Source organism: Epinephelus lanceolatus, chromosome 6 (genome assembly GCF_041903045.1).
Source record: "Epinephelus lanceolatus isolate andai-2023 chromosome 6, ASM4190304v1, whole genome shotgun sequence".
Taxonomy (NCBI): domain Eukaryota; kingdom Metazoa; phylum Chordata; class Actinopteri; order Perciformes; family Serranidae; genus Epinephelus; species Epinephelus lanceolatus.
The window spans coordinates 32,936,546-32,964,494 of record NC_135739.1 but is presented as its reverse complement, the minus strand read 5'-3'; the positions used below and the strand labels follow the sequence as shown (position 1 = coordinate 32,964,494).

At 40.7% G+C, this 27,949-nt stretch overlaps 1 protein-coding gene across 1 annotated transcript; it reads left to right on the top strand.

Annotated features, from left to right (window-relative positions):
- The first annotated feature begins 2 nt into the window (after positions 1 to 2).
- Positions 3 to 25,018, top strand: LOC117253347 (uncharacterized). Its single transcript, XM_033620722.2, has 14 exons — positions 3 to 156; positions 4,566 to 4,691; positions 6,053 to 6,208; positions 6,898 to 7,036; positions 7,746 to 7,915; positions 8,428 to 8,562; positions 10,373 to 10,558; positions 10,683 to 11,170; positions 13,049 to 13,191; positions 13,829 to 14,050; positions 15,132 to 15,371; positions 15,997 to 16,130; positions 16,509 to 16,835; positions 16,943 to 25,018. Exons 1-14 carry the CDS (start codon positions 100 to 102, stop codon positions 21,491 to 21,493), a joined length of 7,074 nt encoding a protein of 2,357 aa, XP_033476613.2. The 5' UTR covers positions 3 to 99; the 3' UTR covers positions 21,494 to 25,018.
- The last annotated feature ends 2,931 nt before the right edge of the window (positions 25,019 to 27,949 follow it).

Sequence of the window (27,949 nt, the reverse complement as noted above, 5' to 3'; positions counted from 1 at the left end):
AGACTAGCACACGTGTGTCTTTGCCATAAATTATTTAATGTTCATCGGTTTATTCTGTTCAAACCACAGGCTGGCGCACACTGTGGCTTCCCTGCACTCATGGCTCGGCTCTCCCTTGCAGAAGTGGGCCTGCTGCTTCTGTTAGTGCTGGCCTTGGTGAGTATTCACCCTGAAGCTACTTATAACTTTGGCTTTGACACATCAGGGCATGCTGCAGGCCATGCTAAAACATGTTGTTTCAGCAAAGTGATTTGTTCTTCAAGTGGACTAGATTGCAGTTCATTAATGACAGATAATGACACGCTGCTTTAATTGTTTTTAAAGGGCATGCAAGGGCTGTAAATCATGCACGTCAGAGAACATTTACAGCACTCAAATACTCCTAAAAAATAAAATGCTGCATCTCTGAATAATGTATTTGTAAACTGAAACAGTGGACAGTTTTATTATTATTATTTATCATCTCCGTCTGTGCTGAAACTACAGTGTGCGATGATCAGAGATGAATGCAGAGCTGCACGATTACTTCATGTCCACTTGTTTTATATCGGCTGCCTTAATGAGGCATGCTGCTATTCTGAGACATGTCTCAACAATAATGTGCTGGAAAGATTAAGAAATGTAGTCTGTCTGTCTGGCTTATAAAACCTACTGTAATACAGTGTTACATCTTGGGATGTACTGAACAGAGTTTAGCATCTATTTGTGTTCAAATACTTCATGCAAAATTCACAACAGTCACAGTAAAGTAAGATATCAAAATACTGGTTGGTGGTGTAAGAATAAAGTCTTCAGAAAAGTATCAGAAAGTGTGGGTACAGCGTGTACTCAACTTTTGTTGGTGGGCTTTTGAGCTAATACAGTGTCCTTTCATGCAGTCATAGCAGAACATCATGTTTTTTATTTTGCCCTTCAGAAAGAGATGCATGATGATGATGATGATTTAATTTAATTTCATCATTATTATTATTATTATTATTATTATTATTATTATTATTATTATTATTACATCTTTTTGAATAGACTGAGCCTCAGAGCAAGTTGTGTCCTCTCAGCGACCATGCTTGCACACGGCATGCTGTGTTTGACACACAAGCATGCATCATGATTGGGTGTGACAACCAAAAGTAAATATAAAAGGAATTATTCTTTATCCAGATTGTTTTTTGTTTTGTTTTGTTTTGTTTTGTTTTACATTCTTTTCTTTTCTTTTTTGTTTTGTCTTGTCTTTTGTTTTGTTTTGTTTTAAACTGATTAAAGGTGAACTTTTCTGAAGGGCGTTCATATATATTGAAACCTCATAACACTGAAATTTCTGCTGACTTTTTAAGGCTATTGGCTTTTCAGATTTGTGGCACACTTGATCCAACTCAGAAGTTGATATGATTTGCTGTCTCTCATTTAGACTTGCTAGAGTCTCTTGTTAAGCTATTTTGGGTATTTTTGAAAGACACAATTCATTATGACAAATCATTATGTCAGAATTTCTGCAAAATTCTCAATGAAACTGACAGTTCCGTTCTGTTTTCTCAGCTAGAGGTCAAAGTCACTCTCTTATTATTAATCTAAAGATTTTCATTACATTTATCAACAAGCTATTTTAATGCACCTGCGGGAAGACGTTTAGTGAAATAATTACTATGTTTAAAGGGATGGAAATTGAAGCAATATTTAGTTTTTCTTTCATGACAGTGACAAAAGATTTACAACAACCATAAACATAAAGATACAAGTCTTTCAGGTTAAACGTGCCAGCAAATTTAAATACGCCATCCCATTTCAACAGTGAACAACTTGAACGTAAATAACCTCTCACGTGCCTTGAAGTTTGAGGATGAGAAGTCTAACACAGGTGTGAAAACTGTACATTAAATAACGTATGAAGTAGGCAGCCTGCTGTCCAGTATTCAGACATCTACTATTTAGGATATTTTTAAAAAGAGCATTTGTTTCCTCAGTGGGGGCCCTCTGCACTGGGGGCTGTGATTGGCCCTGGCTGCGTTGGCGCTGCCTCGTGGGTTGCTTCGACTGGGTTTGGGGGGGGGGGGGGGGGGGGCTGCACTCTGCCTTCTTGGCGGTGGTGTGGGCCCCTCTATCTGCCCATGTTGAGGTGGACTCCGTGTTGGTGTCCTGGTGGCCACGGTCTGTGATCAGTTCCCGGTGCAGACGGCTCCCTGCGGTATTGTTTCCTCACCTGGTTGCTCTGCACTCTGCCACATGTTTTTATGTCTACATCATGACTGTGTTTGTGGGTGGGTGGGTGTGTGTGTGGGGGTGTGGGTGGCTGGGGGGTGGATAGGAGGGGCATTTCTTCTAATCATGTAAAGCACTTTGTGCCACATTTTTTGTATGAAAAGTGCTTTATAAATCAAGATTGATTGATTGATTGATGTAGAGAAAATATTTTCCGTGGAAAACAAAATCATCAGGTGCACTTGGTAAATAGTCTTTTTAGTCTGCTGGTGTTGTTTGAGTGTTAGAGACAGCATTGTTCTTGAAATGCTATTAACCGGTATTTAAAAATTGGAAAAATGGTCAAACAGTGATCTAAAATAGGAATTTATTTTGGATAATTTCTAATGTTGTTTTAAAATCTCCGTATAACTCATCAGACAAAATGTGGACACTAAAACAAATAGGATAAACTGATAAAACAGTCAGCAACGTCTAACCTCATGCAGCTCTATTCTTTCATAATTCAGTGACTGAAATGTGACTGAGGTAAACAAATCAATGTAGATGTTTTAAACAAACAAAAAAGCAATTCTGAGAAGAACAAATACTCAGCAGACATTTGGACTTGTCATAGAAGCACGCAGAAGATGTGCATGTCATTTTATTATTTAAACTAGTGATTTTCCTACTGTCACATGTCAACATGTCTGCTGTGAAAAAGGCCTATACCCCACACCCTTCATGAATGCTTATTCATTTCTTATCTGATTCCAAAAAAACTTTATGCATTACAGTTCTATTATCACAGTTTTCACCTAAAATCTTTTCTGTGTAGATGTGTGACCCTGCAAATGACTTCAACTAACTCTGTTCAGAAAGTACCAACATAGAAATACCTGTAGTTCATTTGGCTAACTTTGTGTGGTTGTCCTGTTCAGAGTTTCTCCACGTAAAGAGGTTCACATGCTACTTGGTATTATGGGTGGGAATGCACAAGTCAAGCTTCCACACTACCAGTTACATCCACATCCCCATCACCCCACCCATGCAGTGTTAAATGAAGTAGCTAATAGAGCATTTGCTGCAAGGCTAAGCACATTGTGCTGGCCTATTATCCACTATCCACTGATTGCACCAATTTACTGCTGTCAAACATCAGAGAGGTGTTGAACATGACAGCACCAACAGCTCCAGCAACAACAGCCACAGCTTCCAACATGATGCCAGTCTCTTGGTGATATCAGCAGACCTGCTGTCTGCCACACACACACACACACACACACACACACACACGCACGCACAGTCACCACTCCATGCTGGCACAGGTGCATTGTTCATCTTCAAACGGTGTGAACAGGTGCCACATGCCAAACATTATTCACATTCAGTGCTGGCGTGCTCCCTGCTCATGTTCAGGAGCTGAGCCACACCTCAGACTCACCTCGTTCTCTCTTCCCACACACACTCTTCAGCAAGATCACGCAAACTTCCATGTACACTCATGATCATTCTCTGTAATGTGTGCTATTTTTGAGCCACTAATACTGTACATAATGTTTTTATAATAACTGGACCAGTGTTAGTCTATATACATCATGTGATTTCTAATATTAACTGTGAAATAAGAAATTTAAGTATATAAATACCAAAGTGTCATATCGACACTGTTGCAAATAGTCTATATACTTTAGCATAATAGCACCAATGCTTTCTACTTGTCTGTTCTTTTATAGTTCAAATACAGTGTATCTTCATACGACAGTTCGTATTTTTTCATTTATACGAAGTAGCACCCGCAAATGCATTTACGTCTACATGGAAAGTAATGTAATTAACATAAAGTCACAGAGGTTTAGAAAAAGAAATATGGTGGTGACATACCTCAAAATTACTTCAAGTTGACATGATTCTGAATACCAGTCTCTTGGGGAAAGTCCCATGTTTATTGACCACTTCTTTCTTTACTCCTGTCAACATATTGGCAACATGATCGCAGCCTTCCAAGTTACGTGGGTTACAAATAAATTACTGGCTCATGATTACTTGAAACATGTAGGAATTTTGGTGTATTACTTTTCATAGGAAAACATATAAACAGTGCATGAGGACAGCATGATCAGTAACACCACAGCATGCATTACAATCCATAGGATTATTTTGTCAGTTAACTCGAATTCACTAATATTGATATAAAGGGGTTTGTTTTGTCTTTCAAGGAGCTACTAGTTTAGTTTCCCCTCTAGGAGTATGTAAATGTCTTGCAGAGACAAGGCTGGCATTTGGTCCATAAAGTATACTCAGAGTACCTAAACCATACAGCAGTGCACACTGTTCTCCTCTGCAGTCTCCATCAAGGCAAACTCAAGTGTATGTCTGCTGTTTGCTCTTAGGTGCTCAGTGCTGAAGCAAGTGAGAAGAGGCTGAAGACACTTAGAAGGAAGAAGAGAGAGTGGGTCCTTCCTCCTGCCAAGATGAAGGAGAACCAAGACTACACTCAAAAGCCATTCATTGCCAAGGTAATTTCCCACAATGAATTAGTATTTGGTGGCACCATAATTTGTCAAGTAACCTGGCTAAGTGCCAGGATAGATAAGTTTCCAAGTTTTGAAAACACACCAAACAAAAAACTGGTTTCTGTTATGCTATTTGCTGATCTGCCAAAAAAAATCCTGCAGTGAATAAACCTGTTTCCACTTGTTGTTTGAGTCAGTTCCAGTCCTCTGCTGTACCACTATACATAAACTGGCCCTGGGCTAATGGCTGATATACAGTATACTCCAAGAGAAGCATTGTTTTAACTGTGTGAAAGTGCCAAACAAAACTCTTTTTAGACTGTTAACAACCAGCTCATTGTTTGTTTGTTCTTCACCTGACCCGATACGAAGCGGGGTAGAGCTGAACAAAGTGTACCATGAACATCCATTTTGTCAGAGTTAAAGGTCTGAGTGTGAGACATTTTAAATGTAATCTAGGTATTTAAATGTAATAGAGCTTTTTCACTAGCACTTTTGGCAGCACCAAATCAAACCATGCTGCATTGGTTTGTGTTCCCATTATCAGTTTAAATGTGTTGAGTTGCACCCGAGATAGATCACCTCCAGAGTTAGGTCAAAGCACGCTTGACCACCTCCAAGCAGGTTACTGTGACAGATACAGATAGGCTTTGTCATCATTCAGGGATAATTCATGCGTGTTGGCACCTTGACATGTTTCTGTGGAAAGTTCCGCCTTCCTCACTTGGTGGTGGTTGTGATGTGTCTTTGTCTGTCAAGTCAGATCAGCCAATTCTGAGGAAGGCGAAACTTTCCGCCGAAACATGTCAAGGTATGTAACATCCCAACACATGTCTGAGATCAAAGAACAACTAAAGTTATCGTTAACTCAAGACAAGAAGTCATCAGTTAAAGACACACCACCGTTGTTGCAATACGCGTTTGAAACAGTGAGGCGCTAGAGTGTGCTATCCGTTTGAATGCAATATACAATCTCAACACTAGATGGGAGAAATTCCTACACAGTGCCCGTTTAATATACCAGAATGAAATTAAGGTTTAGCCCTCAGACCCATTATCTCATAATCTGTCCCTAAATTTATGTGGGGCAATGTTCCACCTTAATGTTATTGAGAGCCAAAGTCAAGACATCACATCCAGGTGAGCTGAGAAGATCAAAACCAGCTCTGGTTAGCTTGGTTTAGCAACAGGTTATAATGGATTCTTGTAATGTGTGCTGTTGCAAATGGCTGAAGAGGTTCTTATGGTGCCATTCAACATTAACCATGATACATTAAAACATGTAACTTTAACCTAACACTAAAATAGCAATAATCATAACAGTGTTTACAAGTCCTGGAATTATCTGTCTGTTTTGCTGTCAGATCCGCTCTGATAAAGACACAAGTGAAAGGGTGGAGTATTTTCTCTCTGGACCAGGAGCTGACAAACCACCCTTCAACCTCTTTGTGGTGGACCATGAAACTGGGTTTGTACGAATTACTGGTCTCCTGGACCGGGAGAAAAAAGCATTCTACAATGTAAGTCTTTCTTGGAATAACTTCCAGGCCTTGTACTGTACTGCATGGAATGAAATCTGTTGTTAATGTGTTCTGCCTTGGGTATCCAAACCAAGCATGGGTTTAAACTGTCCAGTGAGAGGGTCTAGGTAGAGCTCTGTGACAAAATGTTGCTGCACACTGAGAAAACAGTTGTATTTCGTAGTCATACGGTGTTTCGACTGATTTAAAGTTTGTTATAACTGTTTTGTTGTTTATAACTGACTTCAAGCCTCACACTGTATGCTATATGATGTTTGGCAACAGGTAAATTCCATTGTTATAATGCTTACTCACGTGAGTCAGTCACTTTACAACACTCCAGTCCAAGATGTTTTCTCAAAAGCCCTTTTAGGCTTTTAGGTTTTTGAAATACTTTCAGCTTTGTGTCATTCAGATAATAATATGGTATATGGAATTGCACTTGTATAGTTTCTTTCTTGTCTTCCAACCTCTCAAAGCACTTTTACACCACATGCTACTCAATATTCAAACATTCACACGCAACCACTGAACCACGCATTCACTGAACCTTACATTGCTCCTGATGTCCACAGCCATTCTGTGTGGGATGTGGCTAAAAGTTTAGGTATAAATCAAATAAGGGGACATTGAAAAAGTCAATAGTAAACCATCTGAGCTTGTCCCATCTCTTCATGTAATCCATGCAGCTAACAGGAAAGGCTAGATACATGGATGGGAATAAAGCAGAGGAAGACATTCCACTGACTGTCATAGTCCTGGACGAGAATGACAATGCTCCTTATTTTGAGCTGCATACCGGCAATGTCACAGAGTCAAGCAAAAAAGGTATGGCCAAATTTTGTCTACATTAGCCTGCCAAATAAGTGATGGGTACAATCACAGTTTAGCTACATTAAACTCAAAATGTGTTTGTTACCAGTTGTAACAGCATCAGGTCAGCTGGTGTGTGTGTGCGTGTGTGTGTGTGTGTGTGTGTGTGTGTGTGTGTGTGTGTGTGTGTGTGCTGAGAAGCTGATTTGAGTGCTTTGCCAAGTGTTCTGTGTCTGTCTGTGAAATCATGCAGTCAGGAAACTTCACAGGTGTGTAGTTGAGATCAAAATGAGGGCCAGGTTCGAAGGTGGGTGTGGTTCAAAGAAGGGTGCCAGAAGTAGAGGGGTAGAATGAAGGGTGAGAGACATTAGTCATGAATATTTAATCTAGTAAAAAAATAAGGGGGATAGTCACACCACTGTCAGGCCAGCCTTCACATTTTGGCAAAAAATAAGTTATGGGTCATCTAAATTTTAGCTGATCAAATTGCCGCCATGGACAAGGTTGCATTTGGAAATGAACATATAAACTATTAACTGCTCAACTCCTCATGTATGATCCCATTTAAATGCATGCAAGACTCACACAACATTCATAATACATGAGTTTTATCAGCTCCAAACACAGTCTGGATGTACTGTATGTGGTTACTCACTGTGAACAGGCCCTTTGAGCTTTGATGACTTCTACTGAGATGGTTCTGTACTGTTGTGGTCCACTGCAGGATCCTTTGTTATGCAGATCGTGGGGAAAGATGATGACCAAGAGGGAACAATTAATTCAGAGATCTCCTACAAAATTATCAGTCAGGTGCCAGAGGGTCCAGCTCGCATGTTTGATCTTGACAGCAAAACAGGCAAACTATACGTCAAAGATGCCAGGCTGGACAGAGAGGTGAGGCTGCCGCTCACTGCACATTAAACACAGACCACATATGCTGCAGTCTTTTTGTTCTTCATAAAATATTTTTTCAGAGCCATCTGACAAGGGAGATGAAAGACAGATAATTCGTCTTGAATTCTCCCAGTCATTCAGTTTGATGGTTAGTAAACTCTGCTCTCCCACCATTTGAACCATTGACAGCATCCAACTTATAGGAAAACTGAGTCAACCCACTCCCTTAATTTATGGTCTCCTCCATTAGACGACAGTCAGCTATCAGCTAATCACGCAACTAAAATTGTGGCATGATAAGAAAACTTACGACAGAGTAAAATTTTCTCTGAAATTCAACATTAAGGTAGAATCAATGACAGTTTTACAATAGCACTATTTTGCCCTGAGCGACTTTCTCACCCTGTAAAGATACTGTTGTTGAACTTAAGTGACTTTTGGCAACACCCACATAATACAATCACATTTCATCCAATAACAGAAGGATGTATTTTTTTTTTTTTCTCCAACAGACTTGTGACTACTACAAACTGGTTGTACAGGGGACTGATTTGGGAGGGGCAGTAGGGGGGCTGACAGGGACAGGAACTGTGGAGATCAAGGTGCTGGACATCAATGATAATAAACCCATTCTGGAAAAATCTGAGGTGAGGCATATGGCATATCCAGTACACACGGGAAATGGATGACAGGAGAAAGTGTGATATCATGTGCAATATAAATCAACATAAATCAACCCTGTTTTTCCCTTTATTCCCTTTTCTAATTTTTCATTAGCTCTTGTTAGTTTCTGGGTGTGTGGTACATCAAAAGAGCACCAGGGTGTTTGTTTAATAGACTCTTTGCACAGGTGGAACTACTAACATTGACCATGACTCTGTTCTATTATCAATAATGGGTCCTAGAAATGGACCACCTTAATGGCATGTAGTCATCACTTAGCTATACTATCAGTTGCACTTTATTTGCTATGACGAGTCAAAATGTCTGCTATGAATAAGGTTTATTCAGACAGAATCATAAGAGAGTTATCAACTGTGAAAGCTGGAATTCGAAAAATGTGCGCACTGTCTATTATCCAGTCATCTGCATAGATATGTTTATTTCAATTTCAATACCTTTCCTTAACCTTTGTTTCACTTCTGCCATGATGTTTCCTTTCCCTGTTTCAAACTGCTACCACATTCACGCTGGGCATGTCCAAGTCTGTGTCATGTCCTCTTCCTGTTGTCCATGCTAAAAAGTTCCCACCAAAGCAGGGCTCATGTATGCACTAATAGACTACTCAATGTGGACAGGAGGGCCCTCCCAAAGCCAGCTGATGGGCAGCTTTGCCCTTCAAGGAGCAGAATAAGCTAAAATAAAGGGATACAATTAAATAAATTATATTATATAAAAAAGAAACACAGGATAAAAAATTGAGCATTTTATATGCAAAAATAAATATATATTCAAAAATATAAATAAATATATACAGAAATAAATGAACAAATAATTGTGAAAATGAATAAAATTCTTATCATTTTCATTTTATATTTTGTTATTTGTCTTTATATTTCCATATTTAGAGTCAATTTGTCTTTGTATTTCCCCATTTTTTTAATTAACTCACACACACTCACGCACACAAAGACAGTGTCAAGGTTGGAAAAATACCCAACTGTCAGAACGCTGCTTGTGCTGGCTGTTGGAGCTTAATTAAGATAAAGGCCCTAAAGTTATTTTAATAACTTTGTAGCAAAACAAAGTCAGCAGGCTTTTATGTGGCGTACACACCTTTTCACTGCAGCGTACTTGAAAAGATTCTGTCTCAGTTTATAATGGGAGCATCATGTCATCTTACATTGGTGCCACCACTGTTTTTTCCCCACCCCACTTCAAAGTGTTTGCTAAATGATTGTTGAAATCACTTTTTTTAATTAACAGTAAAACATATATTCTAATACATGTTTCTTTCTGTGATTCAATGTGTGTTGCTGTGAAACCAACAAGTTTGGACTAGAACCTTTCAGCATGAACTGATGTGAAAAGAGCGATATCTCCATGTGGAACTGCTTCAAATATTTGAGAATGAAAGTTTTAACTGGGAATAACATATATATCAAAAATCAAACCTCAAAGGTCCATTAGGCTGTCTGAGCTTTCAACTGCCTCTCAAGGTCATTGTTCAGCAAATGAGGCTGTGGGTTACACATGGGGAGAGATCATAACCAATATCTGGCCTCCTTAAACTTTCTCCCCCTGCCTCCTGGTCGATGGTGTCTTCAGAGTGAATGCTGTTGATGGTTTTGGTTAGGTGTTTAGAGACCGCTGATGTCATCTGTTTCTAGTGTTGAGTTGTGCACAGAAAAGACCAGAACTGACACAAACTCAGAAGTGGCCTAAAGACTTTAATATTTTAGCAAATGAACAGTTTTCACTACAGACTACATGTTTTGAATCATGTTCTGTTTGCAGCACACGGGCTCAGTGGATGAAAATGTTGCTGATGTAATCGTGATGAGAATCAAAGCTCTGGACGCAGACCTTGAACCCACAGACAACTGGAAGACTGTCTTTAAAATTGTCAAAGGAAATGAGGATAATCTCTTCACCATTGAGACAGATGAAAAAACCAATGAAGGCATCCTTAAGTTGATCAAGGTATTTATGTGACTCTAAATATTATATTTTCTTATAATCTTTTTAATTTACTGTAACTTTTGTTGGGTCCCTCACATTTGTTTACCACTTACTATCTCTTATTGTCTTCTTACTGTCCAAACAGCCTTTGGATTTTGAAGAAGTCCAGAAACTTGCGCTTGGCCTGTCCATTGAGAATGTAGCTCCTTTTGTGGAGGGTGGTGCTGTGGAGATGGATGTGGACGTCCAAGTTGGAGAGGGTGGTCCTGTGGCTACCGGTGCTGGAGCTGGTGCTGATGCAGGGGTAGACATAGGAGTAAATTTGGATACAGGTGTAGGCGTGGGCGGAGATGCTGGAGCTGAAACAGGGGTAGGGTTAGGGTTGGATACAGGACTTACGCCTGGAGTCGGGGTTGGAACTACTAAACCAGGAACAAAACCAAAGCAAGATGCACCTGAAAAAACCTATGCCATTCTGATATCAGTGAATAATATGCCAGAGGGTCCAGCGTTCAGACCTGACACCAAGATTGTTCCTGTATCAGAAGATCCAAATGAATTACCTAAGGATGGTGTGCTCACATCGTTCCCTGCTATCGATCCAGACACAGGAAAACAAGCTGAAGACGTCAGGTCAGTCAAGCTGCAGTTAATAGAAAAGCAGTCTACAGCCAAGCTAGGAGCAGTGAAGCTGCTCTTAGGCACTGATAGTTGACGTACTGATGTTTGTAATGTTGACCATGTTCACCATCTCAGTTTAGCATGCTATGCTAACATTTATTGACTAGCACTAAACAAAAAGTACAGCTGAGGCTGGTGGGAATGTCCTTTGGTGTGCAGGTGTTACAAAGGTATATATTTGGGTTTAAACCAAAGTATTGGATACACTGACATTTTGACCTGATGATGATAGTGATGATGACCCACTAGCACAGACGGTATAAAAGAAGTAGACGTAGCGACACAGTGACATCGCTCATTGGTTTATTGACTATCATTCTGAAGCCTCAAGTTTGGCATTGTGGCAGTCACCATCTTGGTTTTCCGGAACCAAAGGTGACCATATTTGGACAAGAGGGTACAGCTGACTGCCACATTGTCAGTGATGCATTGCAACACCTCTATTCTGATTGACAGGTTGCCATGGTAGCCACACCCCAATGCATACCCTGCGTTGTTGTCTTAGTGTAATTGGGACCATAATTTACAAAATGAACATTGTACTGTATTAAAGAAGACTTGAAACTAGTGATTGAGCCTATAAACTCATGATGTAGGATCATTTTTCATTCAGACACCTTCTTCCAACTAGTGGAGTCACCCCTGGTGGCCATTAGAAAGAATGCAGGTTAAAGGCACTTCCAAATGGCTAAACATTTCAGAGCCAGAGGCTACATCCACTTCTTATGTTTTTAAGACATTTCACTCAAAACTATGGCAATTCAGGGGTTCACCAGAGTTAGAGAGAGAAAAATGTCTCAACCAAATTGCATGACACTTTATTTAATAGTTGCTAAGATATGTTGGTGTGGACCAAAGTGTTTAACCAACCTTCTGATGTTGCCATACCTAGAGTTATGCCAGCGGTGTGGCAAAAATGGAAACAATGAAATATTGAAAGGAAAAGTTCAACAATTTGGAAAATATGTTTATTTTTTGAGTTGTGCTTTGAGTTAGATAAAACGGTCAATATCACTCTCTGTCTGTCTACTAAGTGTGTAGCTTTCACAACAGCTGGATTCTCACAACATAATGAGATCAAACAAAAATCCATCTTTTCAGGCCTCAAGTAATGCGTTGCTGTTTGATCCACTCAGGCTCGGATTAATTAGCATCTTATAAGGAACTACTGGCAGTTACAGGCGTGGTGTAGGTGTGAGTGATGACACAAGAGGCAACTGTTTCTTCAGAATACCACAACAGCGGCTCCTAAACGGGTTAGCGTAGATGCTACGATATAGGCCTACCAGTTATATCAGAGCTGGAGAGTATTTCTTCATTGTAAGAGGAGCCAAAAATGGCACTGAGGGTGGTTTCTCAATGGAAAAGATGCTTTCGTTCTTCCCCGAGCTGGCTGGTGATAGACAGATGGTTCATCCGCCTTCAATCACCTGCCACATATTTTTTGAAAGTGCCTGCCCTTTTCGTGAACAGTTTCCATTGAAGGCTTCTCAGATGGTTCCGTGTAACAAATCATTTTGGGTGTCAGGTTACTAAATATGTACTTTGAGCCAGGAAGTGGATAGCTTAGGGTAGACAGTGGCAAGAGGGAAATAACTATATTTTTGGTAGGTGTATTTTTTAACTTTGGATGGAGGCAGACGAGCTGTTTCGCCCTGCTTCCAGTCTTAATGTGATGTTCAGCCAATCATTTCTTGGCTTAGGCTACAAACTTAGACATGAGAGTCTCACTTAACTTTTTTCACCAAATGTTGAACTGTTACTTTAACCAAATCACTACTGCAATTAAAAAGGTTTTGTTCCCTTTCTTGCATATTTGTTACCCTCCAGTTATGCCAAAGCCCACGATCCTGACAACTGGTTTACCATCGATGAAGAAACAGCTGAGATTAAACTCAACAAGGCACCAGATAGAGAGTCACCATTCTTGGTGAATGGCACCTACATTGCCAAGATTCTGGCCATAACCAAAGGTAATCCCCTTCATGCTTTATAAGCCTGTAAGATTATTATCAACGAGAAGGCTTCATTTCAGGCGTCTTGATACATTCTGTTTTAGCCTGCTCTGCCCTCCCTACAGAAAGACTCTCTAATTAATTCAACGTTCACCTTTACTGAAATGATTTATCAACTATATGTTTATGAGTTGGATGAGCAGTTCATAAAGTAAAGTGTAGTTGCTAGAGGTAATTTAATAAATTAAGCACAAAGATCTTTGACAGAACCTGTCAAACCACTTTGTGACTCAAGGTGTGTCAGCCATAGGATAAGGAGAAGGCCAGGGGCCAAATGACTTACACCTGCTGCCAGTTGATCAGACCTCCATAAAAACACTGATATCAAAAACTATAATACAACTGCAATAACTATATAACTGCAATATAATTTTGGCTGTCATATGTATTTGCTTCATTATTGTACTGTGCAGGTAGTTTCAACAGTTTTTGAATGTAAGCTCAAGACTTATATTAGAATCATTCATTTTGTGTAAAGCTACAGCAAGAAATGGATGTTCACTACTGGCCTGACCTTTATGCTACAGAATGGTTAATGGTGTTGTGTCCTTGCAGTCTGTGTGCTCACTGACTTTCTAACTGCTGTCATCCTCAGACATGCCATCAAAGACAGTCACGGGAACAATAGCCATTCAAGTCAATGACTTCAATGACCACTGTCCCAGCCTGACCACCTCCCGCAGCAGTCTGTGCTCTGATTCAAAAACTGTGTATGTTACTGGCATCGATGAGGATGTTAGTCCCAATGCTGCTCCATTTAAATTCACAGTCATCCCTGATGGGACACGAGGCAAATGGGACGTAGAAATCATCAATGGTGAGAAATGTGGTTCTTAGATACTATTCGCTTTCTTTCTAGTTGTGATTGTTTTGATCAGTTCCTTTTTAGCAAGAGCTTGCCAAAGTGTAATTGATCAAGGTATATAATGGAAATTATTCAGTGAAGTGCTGTAAAACTCAAGTACACCATGATAAGGTGTAAAGCTAAAAATAGTGTAGCCATTTTCTAATTCAGATATTCAAATTCAGAGGAATATTTTCTTAAGTACAATTATGTCCATGCCTTAAATCAGAGTCTAAATAAGAAGATTTGTGAATGTCCAGAATTTAAAGAACAAATGAGGGATATTTGGCCCTGATTTTTAATTGTGTTGTATTGTTTTAAGATCCGGTGTGTGGGATATGCATTGGCAGAAATAGAACATAATATAATAAGTATGTTTTCTTTAGTGTATAATTGCCTGAAAATAAGAATCATTGTGTTTTTGTTACCTAAGGATGAACCATTTATATCTGCCTCTTCTTCAGAGATTGGCATGTTGCACCTCAATGTTTCTACGGCAGCCCAGAACAGACAAACCAAACACTGGCTGTAGATAGGGCCATTCACGTTTTCGCCTCCACCACCATAGTTACGAGAGCATTGGAAAAACACTGATTTTTTTTTTTTTCATATGAAACTGTTTTATTTGGTGTTTTTACCAGTTTTAATCATCAGGGCTATTTGTTTGTAGGTTTTTTTTAATTAAGATAAGATTAACTTTATTGTCCCACGTGGGGGAAATTTGTCTTGGGCTGTAAGAGGTGACCGTTACTGCTCACATGAAGACTTGACGAGAACACATAGCTTACATAAGGTCTGAGTTTTTTCTACAAAACTCAATTTAGCTTAAAACCTGACACACAAATCTAAAATAAAAACTACAATCTATCTGATGTGCCTGTAATGGTAGCACAAATTAGTAGATATATTAGTATTGCAATAGTATCAATAGTATAATAATATAGTATAACTAGCAGTAGTATTACAGTACTACTCGTGTTACTACTAAAGCCATGATAGTAATAATGACAATACAGTGTGAGTTTGACAGTCCTCTTTCCTTTATTGTCTCTAGAGACGAGTGCTGCTCTTCACTCTCACGAGATGCTGTGGCCCGGCGAATATAAGCTTCAGGTGGAAGTGACGGATGCTAAGGGTCTGTCTTGCTCGGCCAGTGAACCTTTTACTGTGGAAGTTTGTGACTGTGTGGAAAGAGAGGGCTGCGGTGCAAGGACAGCCAAACGAGGAGCTCCTTCATCTGAGCTCTCTGCCTCAGCCATCGGCTTGCTGCTAATGGCATTGTGCTTGCTGCTGCGTGAGTTGAGCTTTAACAAACTTTCTAGTACACATTATTACCACATCATCCACATCATTACTACCACTATGTTTTTAACTGATTAATTTCTAAGATGTAGCTGCTGACCAACTCAAACATTGCTTAGGTGATACTGCATATCCAATATGCTGTGAATATCATAGACATCTTTGCATCGGGCAAGTAATAACAGGTGTTCAGTGGAAGAGGCAACAAAGAGGCTAGATACTTTAACTTAATAAACATTCATGACAGTTTTGATTGAATTCAGCAAAGCATTATTCCATTTGTGCATAATGTTTAAACATAGTGCTAGTTAGCTAAACTATTGTGTACTGCATTACAGCATTACTTAGAAAAGCGACTGACATCATGATTTACACATATGAGGAAGATAGAACATCAGTGATAGTGTTGTATTGAACTGAATTATGTTAAAATCATGCTTCTAATAACTATGGCTTCAAAAAAAGCCGTAGCATTGAGTAATCACTTCACTGACGCAACGTAAATTTAATACTAAAAGTTTCTCAAAAGTTGGATTTATTCTCGGCACTGTTGTATAAAATCACATTGCTAATATTTAATATTGATATTGCTCTTAATATTTTGCTTCTCTCCGCAGTCATTCCTCTTCTCCTGCTGTTCTGTCAGTGCGGAGGAGCAGACACCATCTTTCCTGACCAATTCAGTGATATACCATTTGACGCCAAAGAACACCTCATATCTTATCACACTGAAGGAAGAGGCGAGGATAAGGTTGGTCAATATTTTTGTCTCCCTTTTACAGGAAGAAAAAAATAAGTTATTTTAGTTTACCAAAAGACAGAACCAGATATTATGCTATTATTACTGAAAATAATATTATTATTGAGAAACTAAAGCGCAACATAGAGGGGAAAGGTGGTAGAAGTCCGTATGGTGGGTCACTGGGAAATCATAAGGGCTACTCATGTCGCCAGTCATTTAAATTGGGTCCACATAAGGACAAAAAGGAAGATTCAATCTGTCTAAACCCATTCTAAAAAGTGCTTTGTCATTTTGTTTTTAGTTGGACACCACTCACTGATTTTAGAGTCAAAGCCATACAAAAATGTGTTGAGAGGTAACATTTTAATTCTTTCATTCTTTTTTTAGGAAGTTCCGCTCCAAAGTGTCCCTATCATGATGGGTACCCAAAAGAAGGTTGAGGCTGCTGCAGCAGCAGCAAACTTCAACTCCGCTGCTTCTAAAATCACAGAGACTCATCAGACCAGTGCATTCTATGATGAGTCTGTGCAGTGGCTTCAGGACACCGGACAAAGTTTGATGGAGGTGGACAATGTCTATGGGTTTTCAGGGAAATCGTTCAACAACAGCAGTGTTGTGTATGGCAGGCCAAAACTTGGTATCCAACGCTCGACAACAGCTCTGTATGACAATATAGCCTTACCTGATGCTTTCCTCAATGCGTACTACTCGCAGGTACTGTGTTAGCTTTGCATGCAACTGTTTTTTCCACTAGATCTTTTACATACACATGCTCAGAGTTTTTGACACCAGTGTTTGTGCTATTTCTTTGCCCTAAACAGAAAGCAGATTGTGTTGTGCCAGTGAAGGACAGTCTTTTGGATTATGGCTTTGAGGGCCAGGGCTCCCCTACTGGATCAGTGGGCTGCTGCAGCCTCTTGGAGTCTGACAACGACCTGCAGTTCCTCAATGACCTTGGATCAAAGTTCAAGACCCTGGCTGAGATCTGTTCCCCTCCTACACCAACACCGAAACCCTCCCTGACACACAAAGTAACAGGTGGTGTCAAAGCCTCAGTTGATATTGTTGAACCAGTTGTGAGGCCCAAAATTGAGCACAATGTTGAGACAAAGCATACCGATATAAAGACAGAGAAAGTCATGTCGTCTACTAACATCTCCAAATCATCTGTCAGTACCGTGAGCACTGCCCCGCAATCCATGACACTTCCTCGCACTAACGTTACTAACATCAGTCAGTCTTCTAACATCAGTCATTCCTCTAACATCAGTCATTCTGCTACTCTGCCCCGTCAAGCTCAGACAGTCATACTACAGCGGCAGCCAGTTTACTACGCCACCAGCCCTGTTCTACAGCCTATGCACTATGTAGTTCAACCACAGCTTCAGAATACCGTACTGCTGGCTAATGGGGCCCAGGGAGTAAATGTACCAGGCTTTTATGTTGTCAGTGGGCCCCAGAATCCTTCTTCTGAACTCGTAATCAGTGGATCCCCACGCTCTCCTTCTGGGCTAGTTATTCAGGGCACTGGAAGCCCCAAAAGCCCTGCCAGCCCCGCCAGTCCAGTAAGCCCCACCCTGTTGCTACCTGGTAGCCCAGGTGTGTCTCAGGGCACAGTCCCTGGGAAGGGCTGGAAAATGGTAGGGCCAAATCCTGATGGTAGTTACATGTTAGTTATGGATAAAAGCAGTCCAGGTGAGGCAGAGGGGGTGGACCCAGGCTCATCTCAGGGCACTTTGCCCAGAGGTGCTATCCTGGTAAAAGAGGCTGCTCCCCCTCAGGGGGTGTTAGGCCCAGCAGCCCAGGGCAGTGTGTATGGCATTCTGCCAGGACACACTGTTGTTAAAAATGGGGGTGTTGTTGCAGTTAACAACAATTTGGGGCAAACATGGGTTAGGCAGCCAGGGCAGATGGGGTTAAGGCCAGTCAATATTTTGGGAGTTGGTGCTGGGCAGCTGAGAATGGGACATGTGGTGACAGCAAAGCCAGAAGGCAGACATACTGGAATATGGCCACCTGGGATTAATTCAATTGGGATTAGGCAGATCAGTGTAAACCAGTCCCAAGGAATACCACCTATGGAGCAAACAAGGGATCCCAGTGGTATTCCAAAAGGATATAGAATAGAATCACCAAAGGAGGACAAGACCACTAGTGTTGTAAATACCGTCATTACCACAGACATAATTACTGCTGAAGCTGTTAAAACTAATCAATCTCCAAAGGAAGAGGTTATGACAAAAAAACTGTTTATGGATGACAGTGATCCAACTCAGAACACGCATACTGATACAGTTGAAGAACAGCAAGATGTGATCAGTAAAGCATCAGAGCACGACCCAGCACTAAATGATGAGGAGCCAAGTGAGGTGGTCCAAGAGTATCAAACACAAACATCAGAAAAATCTTCAATTGCAAATCTTGAAGAAGACATTGTTAAATCATTACCCGGGTCAGATGTACTGCAGACATCATTTGAGCAGTCTGATACAGTGGTAGAGAAACTAGGAGATACAAAAGATGAAATTGTGCCCGATCAGTTGAATAAAATCACAGAAGCTCCAACAAACACATTTACAGATGTTGAAAGTCAAACAACAGAAGCCAATGACCCTCAACAGAACATAGAGGAAGAAGCTGAGGCTCCACAGGCAGGACAGCAGGAAAATCTTGGTCCCACTGAAGGTTATTCCAAGGAAGATGTATTTATGGTCACAGAAATGTCCTCCACAGAGGCTTTGCAACGTGGATCAGATGTCTCTGATTTAGATAATACAGATGTAAAGGATGAAGAGACATCAGCATTTCATCAAGGAGAGGAAGCCACTTCTACATCAGACCACCTCAAAATTGTAGATGATCAAATACACGATAGCACAGAAGAAAATGTGTGCAGCCAGGAAGCAGCACCTCTGAAAGAGGAAGAAGTGGAAGAAGAAGGAGAACCCGTTCAGCTCAGCACAGTTGCAGCTCCAGAAGTCAGGAGTGCTGAAGTTGAGTCAGAATCTCAATCAAATCAAGTCTCAGAGGATCAAAGTGACAGGGACCTGGAGCAAGATGTCAGTCCAGCAGAGGAAGTTGTTTCAGTCTTAGAAACAAATCAGGTCGTTGCCACCTCTGATAGTATCCAGGCAGAAGAGATTATGGAGGAAAGAACAACTGTCACCAGTGATACACATGAGGATGTTAAGGCTAAGCAGGATCAAATGTTAGATTCTGATGTGGAGCTTGATACTGTGGATGCTCAACTGTTAGCAACTGCTCCAAATGAGATTTCAATGGACACTTTAATTGTGTCTGAAGAGAGGTCCATTCCTGATCAGGAAGCAATGCCAGAACTAGAGGCAGATCGTAGTGAAGGGTTTCAGATAGGTGAAGGTCATGCACAAAGAGATTTCGTTGATGCTGAAGCAAGAACATCATTGCAAACTGGGAGCATCATTTTAGCCAACCAAGAAGAAGGAGATCTGGGCGATTCAAATTTGATATCCGCATCAGAGGAAATTACCACTCAAGTACAAGCAGAGGCCTCTACTGTGCCAACCATTTCAACATTAGAGCAGCATCTGCAGATAGCAGAAGATAAAGATGATGATGATCAACAGCATATAACGTCAGAATCGGGAGAAGACAAGGATCAAGTCAGTGCAGATACAGACAGTGTAAGTGATGGAGAAAAAGAAGGGAGCATTGTGGAGGAAGGAGTCTCACAGCAAAGTTTCAGTACCTCTGATGACCAAGATGAAGACATTGAAAGACAAGATGGATTGAGCACAAGTTCTCAATTGGAGGAAAATTTCATCTCAGATGACAACACCAGTAATGAAGAGAAAGATGAAGATGCTGTGGAGGAAACTGTGCCACCGGTACAGCAAAATATAAGCTCTTCAGATGACCAAGATGAAAAGAGTGCAAAAGAGAATGCATCAAGCACTAGTTCTCAAGTTGATGATACAGTAATGTCAGATGATAACATAAATGGTTCAGAAAAAGAGGAGGGAGAGACTCTGGAGGATGTGACATTACCCATACAGCAAAATGTTAGCATCACACACTCCCAAGATGAAGAGATTGAAGGAGAAGATGTATCAGGAAGAAGTTCTTCATTGCAGGATGAGCTTGTCGCAGGTGACGACATAGATACTGTTGAGACAGAGGATCATATTGCGGAGAAAGTGACATCACCCATACAGCCCCTTCTCAGTATCACGAATGATCAAGATGAAGAGATTGGAAGACTAGATGCAGGACATGCGACTTCCACAGTGGAGGATCAGCTCACCTCAGAAGATAACGCAGGAGATGGAGTGCAAGAGGTGTCACCTGTAGAGCAAACCCCTTTGAGCTCAGATGAAGACAGTGAAAGAGAATATGCATCCCACACAGTATCTCAAGTGGAGACAAAACTAATCTCAGATGTTGATGGAGAGAAAGAGGAGATAGAGGCTGCATCCATACATCAAAACATTTGCATTTCAGGTGACCAAGATGAAGACAGTGAAGAAGAAGGTGCGCCAGGCACAAGTTCTCACATACAGGAAGAAGGCATCAAGTCTAACCAGCTTTCAGAGGAGGAATCTCAGCCATTAGACACTGAATGTCTATCAGCAATGTCGAAGGTGACTGATACTCAAGAAATGCCTAGTGAAATTACTACACATCAAGTAAGGCAAGGGTTAGTCTCTTCTCAGACAGGTGAGATACCTCTGGATATTGCTGAGAGGCACATATTGGTGAGGGATGCTAACATGGAGGGTTTGGATGATGTGGTCACATCTTCAGGGGAACTGATATCATCCAGGGTGGCAACAGGACAGGTTTATATGTCCAGTGAAGATAAAGGGGTCAGTGGTAGCATACTGGCATCAGGACAGAGTGCCGGTGGAGATCTCACTTTGGAAAAAGGCAATGTAGAGGCCACTTTTGACCCAGAAATTACAGAGGGGTTAGATGGAAGTACAACTCATGCATCTGGTCAGGTATTACCAATATCTTCTTCAGAGATTGAAGTGGTGGGCAAGACCATATCTTCGATGCTGGAAACAGACCCAGGCTCTGCAGAGATAGGAACTGCAAGTTTTATTGCAACAAGTGAGGTAGCTGAGGAAGCTGGTGACCTTGCTCAGAATGAGAGTGTGCACATAACTGGAGCAGCAGAAATAGGCCCAAATACCGTGGGAAATGCTGGTTTGATAGATGTTGAGTCAAAAGCTTCCGATTACTTGCATGGGGCTGAGGCAAGTGGGGGTGAAGTGAGTCCTGATCAAACAGTCATTAGCCAAACTCGGAACAAATTCAGAAGGAGTAAAAAGGACTCCAGCAAGAAACCTCAAAGTCCAAAAAGCCCCTCTGGAAAGTGTAAGCAACAGTGATTGCTTTCAGTTTGAAGCCGCATGAACAACTATACAGTTACCCATAGCGTTAAATGTGGAAGTGGTATGCTCCCAGTTGAATTGGCAACTTTCTGCATCAAAGATCATATGAATTACATGGGTTTTGTGAAAGTAAATTTTCCAAAAATGGCAAGAGGGCTGTTAGAAGATATTGCACCCGCAATATGTGAGGCTTCTGTTTAGACCTTTGTCTTGTATGTACTGGATGCACTGATTGCTGAGCTGATTGATCAGTAAGGCCTTTACATCAGATGATTGCTTTGTGTTGCGGTGTTGATGCTGTGTGGGGCAGACAGGCAGAGAGAAACGCAAGTCACATGTGAAGGGCAACACACACTCAAAACACTCACCCCATATGTAAGTTATCTATAATCTCAGACATCCTGACCTAGACAGATTGGAGCAGTGGAGCAGGATACCACTCTGTTGTAGTTCCCAATGTTGATGTGTGTCAAAGTTGCAGGAAAGCACTAGTTTGTCACAGTATCTCCTTGGATTGGTGCAATTCAGCTCCTGTACCTTGAATCTGCGACCAGTGTTTTGCACTTGAGGGTTTTGTGCCACTAACTTTCCAGGGTCAAACCATGGACTAAGCATACTGAACACTCCAAATAACACAAAGAGCTTCTGAACATCAATGCCCAGGAATCATTAAGTTAAAGCTGGCTGACTGCACCCACAACTTTTATGTCAAACAGGTCTGTTGATACTGTACTCCACAGGACATGGACCGCGGAACGCATCTGAACAAGGGGGGGCCATAATTTCAAGCCACGCGGAGGGGGTGGGGGGGCATATGCATTGAAACAGACAATATTACTGATGTATTAAATAACGTTGCGGAGCACTTTTTTTATTCCGACGCCTCACAGTCACATCTACAGTACATGCATGAACACGAACACATGCTTGCTCAGATTAACCCCTCTGATCCCACTCTAACATTCACGCACAAACAACAAAGTACATCCAGTCCACAACCACAACCAAAACTCATCTTGCTGCCTTGAATCTAAATCAACATCATATTCATTATCATCACAAGTCAGCACTCATATCAGACTGATGTGCAGAGCCCCCCACACACACACACACCCAACAACAAAACAAGCGCAGCTGCGCGGTTACCGAAAAGTAACCAGAACGCTGAATTTCTGACCATTACCGCCCGCAACCGCTCTGTGTATGTCCACTCCCGCCCGCTCCCGCAAAACTCGCACAATAATAGAGATGCATTGATTTTGTGTCTTCTCCCGTCCCGCAGGAGAAAACATGTCATTTTATAGGCTATTAATAAAGAGATTCATGGGGTTGTTTGTTTCATTTCCCTGGTCTGCATGTCTTTTGACGCACCGGTCAGGAATAGCGCTCCTGTTTCGTTGTTTTCATTTAGTTTTTAATGAAATAAAGGTTGTTTCATATTCTATTCTCCTCCTCTGTATTTATTTAAATTTCTACCTTTATATAATCACGCAGTGACTGAAGTTAAGGCAGGCCCGGCACCAGGATGAAGTTACTGAGGGGACGGTTAAAAATTACGAGGGGGCATATCTTTATTATGCAACATAGGTTCACAGAGTGAGTTATAACGAGCACGCAGACGTGCGTAATTGTCGCGCGTAATGACAGCTCATCACCAGTGAAACACAATAAACTGCACGTCTTCTTTCATGTTTGTCTCATGACAGATGTAGCTGACAGACAGACAGACAGACAGACAGGAGGAGCAAGCGGCAAATTGGTATGAAAGCTGGTTCAGGGCATATTCGTCCATTTATGAATAAATATGGAGTGGAAACGCTCATGCATGTGCACCAAAGTCCTGTGTTGACATCCTGTCGTTAGGCTACATCTTCTTCTTCTTCTTCTTTTTTTTCTTCTTCTACTGTTTAATGGGGACCCGCGGGACCCGGCGGGACCCAATCCCAATGCAGCCCTCTATGTCAGAGTACAAAAGTTACCCAGGCCATGGCCCCCCTGGCCCCCCCGGTTCCGCGGTCTATGCCACAGGATACCAAACAGACAAGAGTGGCAGAGGACCGAACAAAGCTGAGTTCAGCACACAGAAAATTTCTCAACAGCAGAATATCTTTTGGGTGGTCAGGGTTATTCCACAGTCTTCTTTAGTGAGAGTAGTTATATTTTTTCATTAGAGCGAGCTTATGTAACTTTTGCTAAACAGCGGACCTCTTTGACAGCAACTGACAATTACAGGAAAAGGGTAAATGCTAAATCACCACATCCTGTAGAGTAACAGCAGTATAAGTAAACAAGAGGCTCAAAGTCATTGAACCAACTCAGTGATGTCGATTACGCAGCAGTATCTTATGTCTGCTGACATAGGCTAACTTGATCCACTGTAACCTGCTGGTCAAACCAGACCAAGAAAGGCTATAACAGCAAAATCCCTGAGTGTGTTCAAGTGAGCAGCAATGGATCTTATCATTGTTATGATTTCAACTTCTGATTTGCAAGAGAATGAAGATGTCATCTCTGGTGTCAAAATGTCTCTGGTCTTACTTTCAAGGACAAATCACAAATTTAGGACCACGTACATTTGGGGTAAATTCTCATGTTTCGTGTCTTGTAAATTCATTAATAATTGAGTCATAATTAACAACGTAATTGTTTTGCAGTTTTGACTGCAAACATCTCTGATGAAAAAATAGCTTTTACATAATCCGAAAATATTTAGAAATTCATTAGAAGTGTTGTCTGTCATAAAAGATCTGTCAAGTTCCAATAATGTGTTAAGAATTTTGGTGTTGGGTTAACCCTTTTGCTTACAATTATTTGCATGTTGAGCCTTAAATATATTAAGGGTGGAGTCTGCAATTCTGGAGAACTGACATTTGAATTCAATGCCAAAACAAATACACCCCTCCCGTCAGCACTCCTTCAGAAGCGAGGTAATATCTTCTGTGTTATTGGTGTGTCATTACAATCATGGTCTAGCTCTACTCCTCATGGGCAAGGATGTGAAAATGGCAGAGTAGCTAGCATAGTGTTGTGTAGCTTGGTCCGAGCCACAAAGTTTTCTTCCCATTAACAGAGCCAGTGCTATGTATGAACACTGGATTTTTTTTTCAGCACACACAGAATGGACAGATAGTGGACTGTGACGAGATATTCACTGCATTTGATAAAAAGTGTATTCGAATTACAGACTGCACCTTTAATGCATAACTTTTTTTTTTTATTATATAACCATGTTTGTGCTTGAGGCCTCTCTTCTTCCTTGCCCTAAGCTGAAATGTAACATGTTTAACTGGTTAAAACATGCTGGATTTGTAATGATATAAAACTGAATTTCCTCTCAGGGGCATTAATAAAGTATAAAATAAATGAATAGAAAAAATATATATCTGTCTGCACCTGTATGTGGGAACAAGTGTGTTAAAGAAGTAGTTTGGTCATTTTATCTTCTTTTCAGTGGAAATATTACTCATACTTTACTCAAGAGAAATCACTTTTTTTTTTAATTAAAATACAATTTGGAATTGCTGAATATTGTCATTATTTCCTTTCACTTGGTCAATCTGACCTACAGTACACTGTGTGTTGTGTACATAGGTATGCTCTTTGTTTAGTGCTGCAAGAGTTTGTTTCATTTTCTTTAGTTTTCCTTTCAAAGCCAATATGATGAAGGAGTGGTGTACAGGTCTTAGAAGTTAGAAATTGAACCGAGTGCTCTCAGAGCAGAATGTTTATCTTGGATGTGAATCAGTTTCTTTGTTGCACATATGATTATTCTCAAGTGCTTTGATGAAAGAAATGCCTAGAATAGAATAGAATAGAATAGAATAGAACAGAAGACTTTATTGTCATTGTACATTGCACAACAAAATTACGTGTAGTACCCTTGGCAAGATAACAACACAATAAAAAGGACAGACAATATATAAATATAAATATAAAAAGACGCCTCCCTTCCCTACTTCCCACCCCCTTCTTGCTCGGACCACACCCATTTTAGAACTCGACCTTTATTTTAATTTCAACTAAACACCTGTAAAGTTTTGTGACTGCATCTTGCACAATTGTGATGCAAATGCATTGACAAAACCTGTCAACACAGGCATATAAACACCTGGCAAAATACTCAGAACAGCTCCTGTGGTAGTTCCTGCTATATTAGGTGTCACCAGATGACATTTTGCCATGATGACACACACACAGACTCACAAAGTGAAAAACATTACAAGCAGTTGAGAAGTTGTCACAGCTGGTAATAAATTATCCCTAACCTAAAGCTGAGTCGCTGACACAGTATCATCACTGACACAGATCCAGTGTCTCGGATCAGTGTCTCCTTATTTAACATGTACTTATATCATGTTCAGGCAGTTTGTGATATGAAAAGATTGTTTCCCATGAAAGCAGGACAAGTCACAGACAACACGCATACCTGCTTAGTGGCGCAGGGAATTAGGTCCCCCAGAAAAGTTAACTCAATAAAAAAGTGTGATTCCCGCAAACGGTTCTTTAGCCTTGCTTTTATTCATTTAAAGTAGGTTGACATTTCAGTCTCAAAGACCTTTATCAAGACATAACACTCACGAATGACACAGTGCTCTAACAGCTCACAACTGAATGATGGTTCACAGCTGTGTAGGAGCTGTGTCCACAGTCACCTGCAGCAACTTATCAAATCTAGGTCATCACAACCCGGCAACTCCATACAACTTCTATGATAACTGAAAGCAGGGCCATAGCCAGGATTTTTGAAAGGTTGAGGTTATGAGTCCAAGCCCCCTAATGCAACCCTACTCCAAGAAACATTTTGACTAGAGTAGCAGGAACTTTCTTTAATCGTTTCTATTTTTAATTTTTTATTCATTCAGCGATATTAACCTTTCATTCATTTTCTGTAACCGCTTATCCTATTCATGGTCACAGGAGCCTATCCTAGCTGACTCTGAATGAGGGGCAGGGTGCACCCACTCGAGACCAAGGGCTGACGCATTAAGTCAGACAAATATTCATGCACACATTCACACCTATGGGTAATTTACAGTCCTCAATTAACTGAGCCTGCATGTTGTTGGGAGGAGGCCAAGAACCTGTAGAAACTCTACACTGACACAAGGAGAACATGCAAACTCCACACAGAAGGGTCCCTGAATCCTCTTGCCGTGAGGCGACAGTGCTAACCACTGCACCACCATGCTGCCCATTCAACTATAGTTTTTTTTAAAATGTCTTGTCAGCATCTAAACTCTGTTTTTCATTTCATTTTTTTTAAATAATTCAATTTTAAATATATTGAATCATTTGTAGATGTAGAATGCTGCCAAACCTCCACAGTGCTCTTTTGTCTACAGCCCTGAGAAAAAGTCTGAAAGCCACTAATAGCAATGATCTCATCTATTGTAACTGATACAGATGCTAGCTAATGCTAATGTTTACTAGCAAGAATTAATATAGTATAATTGAAGTTACTGTTACTACTTTAGAGATGGCAGCAACAAGGGAAAGTTTGTACTGAGTTAATTTAGGTTTGTTGCTGTTATGCTAAACATTTTAGTGATCTGATACTGCCTGTCTGTTAAGAAGAAGATAAACTTTATTAATCCCGGGGAAATTAAAAAATTTTTCACTCTGTTGTCGTATACACACAGGCCCGAAATACACACTCGTGCACAAACAGGACCTATACATGCATTAAATAGAGACACGTCAGAGTGAGGAGGCTGCCCATGGACAGGCATCACAAGCAAAGGCAAACTGGCACCTGTCCAGCCACCAGTCCACACTCAATATTTGGTCCAGACAGGGACTTGAGCTGGCAATCCTCTGGTTCCCAAGCCAAGTCCCTGTGAACTGAGCTACTGCCACCCCTTTTAAATTATATGCACTGCAGTTGACGCAGTGATGATAGTGAATATATTTAGATCTAAGACACTGATAAAGATGACAGTGGTTTATCCAGGCTAAAAAATAAGTTTGGGGGCAAAAAAGAGAGACCAGAGGGATGCTGAAAAACACAAAGGTTGAGAACTGAAATATAAATATAGAACAATGACAGAAAGCATCAGTGAAAACATGCAGGCTAGAGAAACATTTTTTCTATTGTTTGTCTAAAAATGTGATTGAACTTTAATTTTACATATTTAGAGTGGGATACAAGAGAGCTTTGCATGTCAGTTCTACGACTCTAAAATCTTAAAACCTTGAACCTTGTGTGAATTTCTCCTTTGGGGGATTAATAAGGTTTTATCTTAACATCTTAACCCTCATAGATCAAAGATAGAACTTAATAATTCCAAGGTCACAATACCCCTTTCTCTCTTTATGTTTCCTGTCAACATATTTACTGCAAACTATCTGATAATGAAAATATAATAACAGGAGTAATTATAATAATACAAGGAATCAAATCTCTTTCACCGTAAAGGCCGCAGGATGTGAACGCTCACACTGCAGTGTAAACTT